The sequence below is a fragment of the Pomacea canaliculata genome, linkage group LG7, assembly GCF_003073045.1.
Source record: "Pomacea canaliculata isolate SZHN2017 linkage group LG7, ASM307304v1, whole genome shotgun sequence".
In the NCBI taxonomy this organism is placed as follows: Eukaryota; Metazoa; Mollusca; class Gastropoda; order Architaenioglossa; family Ampullariidae; genus Pomacea; species Pomacea canaliculata.
Window position 1 is genome coordinate 15,780,731 of NC_037596.1, and position 10,659 is coordinate 15,791,389.

Consider the following 10,659-nt stretch of genomic DNA (forward strand, 5'->3'; position numbering starts at 1 on the left):
CTCTGCTTTTTACCTTTATCCAATTAATGTAATGTTTTTTATTTTACTAATTAGCCGATGGGATAGACGTAGCAAAGAATATTTTTTTCTTGTTCTGTTATCGTCAATAAGAAATTGGAGAAACTATTTGTATAATCAACGACTTGCATTAAAAAAATAAGGAGAATAAAATATCAAGAGGAATTCAAGCGTACACCATATAAATATTTCATTGTAATTTATGATGATAGAGATAATACCTTAGGGTGTTATCTCTATGATAAGAAAGACAAGCTGATGTGTAGCTCACATATATCCTAATATACGTAAATGTAAACATCAATGCAATAAATACTAGACCTGTATGCACAGTGACTACACCATTTTATGTTGGTTAAAAAACAACTGTTTTAACTCATATTCAAACTGAAGGTAGTCAACAATAAACCTTTTCATTGGAACTGTTTATTTTGGTAGTATTTGGACCGTGAGAACCAACAGTCTTGGTCATTCGCTTTCAATCAATAATAAGTAATTAATTTCGGAAACAGTTTCACCTAAAAATCTTTTTTCTTATTGATTAATGTAACGGGAATCTGGTTAGAATTCAATGTGGCAGTCAGCTTTCAATCAATAATAAGTAATTAATTTCGGAAACAAATTCACCTTAAAATCTTTTTTCTTATTGATTGATGTAACGGGAATCTGGTAACAATTTGTCCTTAACATTGCTTGCCCTTGGTACATGGTAAACCAAAATTTTTCAAGCTTAGGAAGTACTTAGCCAATAATAAACATTTTTCTTAAATCATCTTAATTTGTCCCAGGTGCGTGTCAGTACACCTGTGTTTACACCCGCTTTCCTCCCTCGCACGTGAGAAGCTCGACAGGTGAAGGTTCGCACGATTCTCTGGGCCTGACAGTCCAGCCACGTAATACTGGACGGGCTGGACGACTTTTTCCAGTTCACTACTTCAAAAATTGAGGTGTGTACAAAGTTTGCGGTTTAATCTTATTTATTGTTTAGTCACGCTGAGACTAATAGCGAAGAACTTCCCAAGACACTAAACAAAAAAGTCTTCACCTATACCCGTCTGTGGTCGACACATATGAGGTTCACCTTTTTCAAGACTAACATCTTCATTTTTAGAAGTAAAAATGGAGGCAAAGAACTATCAGAGCCACTAAATTGTCTGTTATAGAAGACTAAGACCTAGGTTGGTGTCGTGGTTTTTGGTGTTTTGCAGTTATGAAACATTTATAAAGTGACTATAGGTCAAGAGTATTTAATTATTACAGATATTGTGGAAATTGGTTTGTGAATTCATTAAATGTTTATTCATTTTCGTTCAAAAATGTCTATTTTGGTAAAATATAAAATTATTCTGCGATGGGTGTGTAAACCCTAACCCTATAAACAAAAGATTGGTTTTCGTTGTGTGTTGTAAACAAATGAACATGTCAAACCATGGTGTGTGGCGCATCGTTACCTTTAGCCCTCTTGAAATTCGTCTCAAAAGTTGAATATTATTTTAATTATTAAAACTTTGTTCCTAATACAAAGAACAAAGGAGCTTTGAGCATTCTTGTCTAAATTTTCGTCCAGTAAGAATATAAATGTACGGATTTAACACTGAATGTATAAAAAAAAGTTGCTGTACAATCACCAGAAACAAGTTGTCAACGAATGCATAATTTGTATCCGCAACTAAGTTTTCATACCTATAAGGAAGCAGAGCGCAATAAACAGATTCTGGAAAAAGAAAGCAGAAAAAAGCTGCAGAGACAACAAGTACTGTCCGGACTAAAGACAAAGATTGCAGTTTGCGCCTTCGTCATCTCGAGACACGTCGCCCGTCAACAGGTTGGACACCGCGAGCTGCTGACCTCACCACTGTGTTTACAAAGCACAACATTACAACGACAACAAGAGCTAAAGGTAAATAGAAGTAAACTGTTGATTCTATGTGAATCCAGTTGCTTCTAAAATCGGCATAGCTTTAAAAGAGGCAATGCACAGATTTTGCGTTGCTTGGAAAGTCTTAAAAACAAAGAAAAATGATCCCAACTTAAATCCATATATGTAGTGAGAATTAAACAAAGCGAGAAACACTGTCATTGCTAGGATGATCAGTTTTGTCCGTCTGTATGTAAACAATACACCAACACGATGAGGCCAGAGGACGGCGACAGCTCTCTCCACTGTCAGCAGCACTGGTATCCAGCACGACATCCCTCTGATGATGAACCCTATCCAGGTGTGCACTTTACAGCCAATGTCGTTCACACTTTTAAATGAAGTCATAAAATTCTCATAAATAAATACATCTAGCAAAATAAAGTTGATTATAAGAAAATCGGACACGGCCAGAACCATAAAGCAGAGATGAACCGAGCGGAAGTCTGATGTCACACGAGACAGAACCACGATACTGATGACGTTGCCAAACGTGCCGATGATGTAAAGAGGTAACGGAAGTGTTCCACGAATCCAGTGTAAAGCCATATAAAAGTTCAAACCCCAGTCATTGGTGTTTGTTTCAACGAGGACGTAGTCCGAATACGAGAAGCTGGCGTTAGTTCCTGTGGTTTCCATATTCTTTCTCTTGTTCCAACTCTCAAGGCGCCTTGCTCATCTCCTGCGATAATTATTTGTGTGAATAATGAAGTGTCAGCACAATGTGTGAGTAGTGCGTATTACCACCTTTATTTTCCCAATTTACACACACACAAACACAGAAAAAGCGAACGCCCACACTAAAACATAATCGCAAATGGATAGAATCCTACAAACGCATACACAACACACACTGGCAGACACACTCCTAAATATAGTTAAAGCTGTGGGTGAGTGGCTGAGTCGAGGTGTAGGACTGTGTCATGTGGTAACCTAAATAGGGAAGTGACAATCGCTCTTGAGTGTCTAGGGTGGCTTCTTGAGTCAAGAGGACAATGTTTAGGAAGAAGAACCTTAAGAAAGTGAGCGATTCAGTTAAGAAGGGATGTCGTGACCATGGTATGCACTACCTGTGAGAGGACTTGCACTACCTGTCAGACTCTGTGTCTAAGGGAGAACTGTCGTCGCTCTCTGACGAGGTTGGCAGATCGGGTGGGAAGGACGACGGAGAGGCGGAACAACACTTTCGAAGGCAAGTCATCAGAGTGTCGTGACTGTCGTGTGAAGTATTGGTGTCCACCAGAACACTGACAAATACAAAAAACAATTTTAACATCAAAGCTAATTTGACGATCATGGGAAAGAACATGGTCGATGTAGAGAAAGATAACACGACTGGAATAGTTGAAGTACTCGAATGGCACAGGGTACACTCACCCACCTACACGAGTCTTTTCATTATATGTATTTTTATGTTTGAAAAATTATTTCTATACGTTACATCAAACATCAGGTTTTGTGTTTAAGGAACAACAAAGTGAGGGGCTAGTGAGCAACGTGGTAAACTGTGTGATGGATATGTGAGTTTTGTACTATGGTTCCCCTGCAACCCGGTGCCAGTATTTATGTTTTACTAAAACCCAGAAATACTGTAACAGACTGTGGATTGATATATGAGTGTTTGTGAGAATGATTACCACACACACCGTGCACCTTCCACACATATCTACAAGCCATCAGAGTAACAAAGTAAATTGTAAACAAAGTCACAACATCTATCAGGGTAATCAATTCTAGGGTGTGGTCGGCAAGATAACAACAGCAGAGGATGCAACAACCTGAGGAGTAGTTTCTATAAGCTACTAATGATTACATCTATATAGCTTGCTTCTTCTTTACTTTCTTTGAACAGAAAGGTTTGCTATGAAGTTTGGAATAGGATTCTTCCTAAAGACTTATCAGGTTAAAACTACTGTTTACAGTTGTATTTAACTATGTGCTGCTTTGTTCTAGTCGTGTTCGTAGTCAAAACTTCTTACATCTCTTATCCAGCGTTTTCTAGCTTTTACTGTTCGTGAATTTCTTTTCTTCTTTCTTCAGCTTGGAAACACATGTTAACTTTTTAACAGAAGTACTCACCCATTGTAGCACACTCGTCTGATTTCTCTTTAAGGATCGGCTTTTCCTGTCATACCGATCACTTCACCTGGTTTATACAGTCAAACCCGACTTGCCACACGTAGATAATACTTTTACACCACGACAAATTATGTTCATAGAGACACGAAATACTTCTATCCAGGTAGAACATATCTTTACACAACGACCAAATACTTTTATACAAAAAAAGTAGATTCAAAGATTCCGAAATTGGATGCAAAGAGCAAAAAAAAAAAACTTTTACATAGTCAGAGAAAGTAGCAGGTAACGGTAATTATTTTTAGTTCATTGTGTAAACACGATTGGACTGTAAATATAGCATTTTCTCTACTTTCACATATTAGAAAGAAACAATAAGCAGCATGATACATTTTGAGTAAGTTTAGTCAAATGATTTCTGTTCTCCATTAAACTCATTAAAATGTATTTCCCTATTCTTGAGACCTCTACATGTGTACTTTTGTAATGAATGAGAAAGGAAAAAAAAACTAAAAAACTAACAAATAGCATTAAAAACATTAAAAAAAATTAAAATGTGAACTGTACATACCTAGTTTCCTTTATTGTAGACTGCACAGTCTATTTTACGAAAGTGAGTAGAATCTTTAAAGTATCCACAGATATGACAACTACACGTATTATACACCATTTGTCTAAAGTTCGGATATGTTAGACAATACAAAAAAAATTTGACTGAATAGAAGGTGGGTAATAGAAATGATCCGAAGAGACGGAAATAAGAAGTGAAAATATCATTTAGAAAGTGTGTTGCAATAAAGATAGAAACGTTTGTCAGAACAACCGCTATAAACACTAGAGACAAAGCAATCAGGGTAACCGTGATGGATGTCGATGAGGTTCCAGTGACTACATCAGATGTTGTCCTGGCAGCCTCGTCTATCGCACGTTTATGTCTTATTAACATAACACTGTTAACAAACACTACAACACACGGTATAATAAGATAAAGTGTTTGCACGATTTCAGTCCACGGACCAGTCAAAAAAACATGGTAATTGAAGTCATCGTAGTACACGCATGAATTACCGACTGCTTCTGTCCCTGTCAAACGATGACTGTTAATAAACAACGCAACAACCGTTAGTACAAATATTATTACAGGAAACAAGCGATTCATAGTATTGGAAATGGTGACGATGAGAGAAAACGTGTGATGCGTTGTCAAGACAACGAGAAACCAAGATGACAGACAGGTTGCTACTTCGCGGAGCCAGGCTACAAGTTTACACGTGACACGTGAGCACAGTCTGACCCCGAAGGAAAACTCCAGCCAATCAGGTGTCAAAAACACAATTAAAGCAACAGAATCGGTCACCGCCAATAAAACAAAATACATCAACGCTGGCTTTTCTTTTCTAACCGCTTTCATTACTATTTTGCAAAAAGTGAGGAAGGTAATTGTGTTTGTTGACAGTCCTACAAACAACAAAACAGGCGACAGAACGAGCCAGAGATATCGATGAGAGAGGCTCAGCAAACGAAGAGATGCAGCGAACTCATTGAATGAGCTTTTCTCGGTGATGTTAGAAGATAAATTCTCAAACATTGTGATATCTACGGTAAGCTTTCTTTACTTATGTTTAGGACATTTTTTACAAATCCGTTACACACTCTAACTGTATTTTTTTTAACTCATAATTATTTCTTTACAAATTTTTCTTTTTATCTTCCTATGTTTATGATAAAGTAATTTTATATGGTGTAATATATATAATGTAAACCTGTATAGATATACTTTGACAATGAATCATTAAATCGTGATCTTCGACCATGAAAGTGAAACTGATAAAACTCCAGTTAAACTAAGAAAAGGTTTGTTAAGTACCTATTTAATAGGTACAACTCATTAACAAGTTTGTATCCTCAGCAGATTACAACTGCCTCCTCCTGCTTAGTAAATATACCTTACATATCAATACATAACAATAAATACTGTTCCTAACAGACCGATCATCAGTCGATAATACTAGGTCATCAGACAAGTGGAATATCAGTGTGGCCTTCTCATCAAACTAACAACCTGCTCATATTAATTATATTACAAAACTTTTAATATGAGTTACTACTTACACTTTAAGAGGCTTTAAATTTTCTTTAACATTGTGTTGTAAACACATGTCTACAATCAAAACATAAAATTCCTAACACCTCACTGACCAGCCGTTGGCTGATGTCTACAAGCATACTGAGTAGTAGACACACGGAGAGGCAGAGAATACATGGCCTCAGCTACACAGCTTATATGGAAAGCGAAGAAGAGCTATCCAAGAAATATATTTACGAATAAAAACATTTTTCGAAATTTCGGAATTATTTTCAATCCCTGCTTTCTAAAAACCTCCTTAAAAATTAACCTTATATTTCTCTAAGGCTCATAGTGCACCGTTAAAACAAAGTTTTTGAGAAGTTGAGCTGCACCAAAAATAAGTATTTTTCTCTTGTAAGAAAACTGAAGTCAATTTTAAAATTTGTAAATCATTTAAAGAAATATTTTTCTGCCAGGCTATTTTGATGCAGCATGCACACTTATTAATTTAATTAAATAATTAATTTTAAAAATAGCTTTAGTAACATAGAAAAATAATAAAGGACGCAGAAAATATATATTTTTACTTGTCTTACATTTATCTTTACAGGGCTAAAATCTTTACGTTTTCTCGTCACACCCACCTCAGAACTAAGAAATTAGACTTTTATTTTCAGTATGTTTTTAAGGAAAGTAAACCTTTAAGTTCATTGTGATACCCTCTCTCCTACCTAATAAAACTCACAAAAGCAAGGAGTTTCTTTGTGCTCAGAGTCGGCAGTAACAGTGGGGAAGACACAGATGGTGATGTGGCTGCCTGCTGTGTATTGAATGTTGCGGACATTATCTCTTGTGCAGAGACTGAACCCTACATTTGCTACAGAGACAGGCAGCCTGATGCACCTCAGGATGTTCTTCTTGCCTGCGGACTGAAGCCGGAATGTGTTGGAATGTGTATGGGAATTCTATTCCCTGAAAGTGGTGCTGCTGATTTTAGTAAATACAATCAAAGGGCAGTCGACCGAAATAAAGGTGTTGTTTAAAATATTTTTGTTTTGTTTATAAGGATCTTTACTCTTGTTCTCTGTCTCTTTCTCTCTCTCTGTTATCATTGTCATCTTCACAACTATATGACAATGTGAATGACAACACTGCAAGGAAAAGGCAAGCTGAACCTGATGACTCTATAACAATCAGCAACAGCCCCATGAAGAAAAGAAAGAGGCATTGAGCAACCTTTGTGAGCAAAAAAGAAATTTTTGTGCTGGACTCTGCCTTGTAAAGACAAAGGTTGATTGATTGATCAACATATTATTTTTTTACATTCTTATAAAGGTGTTTTGCATGCAAAAAGTAAATGTACACAACTTGCGTTCAACTTGCTTTATTTTATAACCTTCTCATTGCTGAAAATAGTGGCATGTAAGCAGCATGTTTTTAAATTGTCAAGATCCTAGGTTCTTTTCCTCACCATGTAAGAGCATTGAAAATATCAGAATCCCATGAACAGTAAAATCCCCTTCCAGGCATACATTATCATCCCCTTTCTCTCTGTCTTATATCTTTCACAAACTTAACCACCACAATCTGATTTTTCCCCCCTCATTTCTTACCAACAATTGTTCCTGTTTTTACACCACCATCATTAGTTATCATCTTCACGTCTCTCATCACAATAACAACCTCAGTTGTCACTCATCACTCATTTCTAATAATAGTTCTGCTCATCATCCAGCACTGCTCATCTCATGACTTTCAAATTTTGTGTGCTTGTTTCAACCGTTTTCTGGTTCCCTTTTCTCTCTTTTCCTTTTTTGAACGCCGATAAAAGTCATCCATAAATGTCTTGCACTTGTGGTGCGCTCTGATCTTGAAATAAATGTATATCACATCCTTAAGGACTTTCTCTTTTTTATTTTCTTGGGTGCACACTGAGTAGAGATGATCATAAAATTTTTTTGAAACTGTTGAAATAGAACATTCCTGGAGGTAGGCCTCAAAGGATATTGCTGAAGAAGAAAATCCACTGAACATTGCTCTAAAAGTCATTTCGAGTTCTGTAAACAAAAGTTCTATATTTGGATGAAGTGTCACAAGCCCTCCTCTGTCTAGTAAAGATGTTAAGCTTAAAGTGCTTTCAAAACTGTTAGCTGAAAGTGACTCTAATATAGTCAAGATTTCCTGTTTTTCCTCTTGGTCCTTAAGTATGTAAGTTTTTTTCTTGATTTTTTGCTCCTCCAATGTAATGAGTAATGTTCTTTTCTATATCATTAAGTTATTGATTTCCTTTTTCTGTGTATTTGATTTCTGTCTTGAAAAATGTGTCAAAAACAGTACTAATCATAATATTCAAAGCTTCAAAACAGAGCCATGGTGAGACAGCTGAAGTGACCATCTCATCAAGTGACCGAAGGTTGTCTTGATCTTTCATTGCCATGTGGAATTTTGTCCACACTTTTTCCTTGCTGCTGTTCTTGAAACAGGTCTTAAGCAGTTCAAAACATCTTTCCAGGAACTGCATTCGAGACACAAGCTCTTGTCCTAAGAAAATATACAGAGGATTTCTGTTTATACATCAGAATAGCGTGTGTCACAATTATACTTGAACACAAGCAACGGCTATTTTTAAATTACCTGAAATTGAACTGGTAAAGACAAAAGTATTCACCCCACACTTTGCCAGGACACATTCTGCCACTAAAATGTATATTTTTTATGCAATGATATAATAAAAATAATAAAAAGTAGCACAGAAACTTACTGTCAACACTCCTGCAAGCTTCATGTACCTCTGTAGGCATGCAGTTATCAGCAATCAGTTTCTCACAGACTTGGTCTACCAAATCAATGTTCACCTGAACGTTTTTGAAACAAAAATTAACAAACTAAACAGGCCTGAGTCCCTTTACCAGGTGCAACATTCTATATACAACTTCCACAAAAATGCAAATTAAAAGATAAATAAGTAATGATTCTACTTCAGACATTTTGGAAAAAAACTGCATGCAATCACACAGAAAATAATACAAATATTCGAACGTGCGTCGGAATATTTAACAGACTTAGGTTTTTTGTGCACTTACTTTGATATTTTTGTCATGTGGTATCTTTCCACAAACATCATTCTCAGAATCAACGAATAGATCTTCTTCCACATCCTGCGATATGAGAACAAAATCAACACGAAGCATTGTTCCCTAGAAACAGCGATTTAAAAAAAATTATAACAGTTATCAGAATGCTGGCTTTTTAACTACTACCATAATCGGTGGTTACTGTTGTAAACAGCATCGTACTAAATCCTTCATTTACATACTTAATCGGTTTCCTATCACGCACAAAATTATCAAATCAACCTTTTTCTTTCAAGAATAGACGAAGAAGCATAGTCTAAATATTTTACAAAAACTCTTTCATTTATAAGACTTCAGTTATACCTGCAAAATCTGGTCAAGACTGTCCATCGTGTCGTGATCGGAAGTATTTTATGCGGGGTTTTTCCCGAGCAGACGATAACGGGGCTTCGCAACAGGAACACTGTTGGCGCGCGCTGGGAGATACCAATCCTGTCTCTGCATGAAGAGAACGCATTTATTCATTGTGTGACAGAGAAAGAACGCTAATTTGACTTAGAAATTTCAAAGCTACATAACAGTGCAACAAAACAGATACAAGTTAAACAAAGTAAAGCCTCAAGAAATAGAAGACGGTCACCCTGAGGTTAATAAATCCCTTAAACTACTGTGTGTTCGCGGGACTGCTATTTATTCATGCAGCAGGGTGTATCTGATCTTTAAAAGAAAATAAAAAGGGTTGGGCTCCAGTCATTACGTGTCAAACTGAAGTGGTGAGCCAGTGAATGCACACAGCACACCTGCTCGTCTCAACAGCTTCTTGCTCCAGATATGCTTTTAAATAAAAGGCTGAGTTCAAGGTCGACATCATGTTCTCTATGACTAGACTGCAAGTGTACCCATACTAGTTGGGAACGAAACATTAACTTAGGGTTAAGTCACACGGAGTTTAGCCTATACTAAGATTATAAAGAGGAAGACAAAGTTACTTCAGAAACCACTTAAGGTTTTGTGAGATCTCCGTGTATTATTTCTCTGGGCTCAGATCCCGTGTCACTGTTCTTCCTCAGCATGTAGCACCTTTTTAATGACCTGGCTTATTTGCCCACCGTCATCCCTTGTACACACAAACAGATGTATGTATTAAGGGGTATCATAACAATCTATTTATCGATCAGTTTCTCTTCTTTCACATGCCTGTTTCTCTGAAATACCAGACCCCATGTCTACTTATATTCGCAAGAGCTTTATAACATGGTTAACTGAAACTTTGTTTAACCAGTTTTGTAAAGGCTAAAATATGTGAGTATTTATTTTATCAAATCTTTGTATCTTTATGGAGGTATTCTTAGGAGTTATTTCTTAGTATTTTTGCCAACAACAATAATCAAAAACAACGAATTTCTTAGAATTCAAGGAGACTTTCTGTTACAAATTAATGACAATTTTCTTCTCAAATCAAATCAAATCAGACTTTATTGTCTGTCGAGGAGACCCAGGAC

General features: G+C 36.4%; 1 protein-coding gene across 2 annotated transcripts; it reads right to left on the reverse strand.

The window, feature by feature from the left end:
• Positions 1-7,451: 7,451 nt before the first annotated feature.
• LOC112569517 lies at positions 7,452-9,554 on the reverse strand. 2 transcript variants are annotated; one of them, XM_025247326.1, is made up of 4 exons: positions 9,521-9,554; positions 9,167-9,241; positions 8,845-8,938; positions 7,452-8,624 (listed from the first exon to the last, which is right to left on the reverse strand). In XM_025247326.1, the coding sequence occupies exons 1-4, from the start codon at positions 9,545-9,547 to the stop codon at positions 8,359-8,361; spliced, it is 462 nt and encodes a 153-aa protein (XP_025103111.1). In that variant the 5' UTR covers positions 9,548-9,554; the 3' UTR covers positions 7,452-8,358. The 2 variants fall into 2 exon arrangements, with proteins under 2 accessions (XP_025103111.1, XP_025103110.1); XM_025247325.1 differs by lacking the exon at positions 9,521-9,554 and having other exon boundaries at positions 9,167-9,511.
• Positions 9,555-10,659: the final 1,105 nt, after the last annotated feature.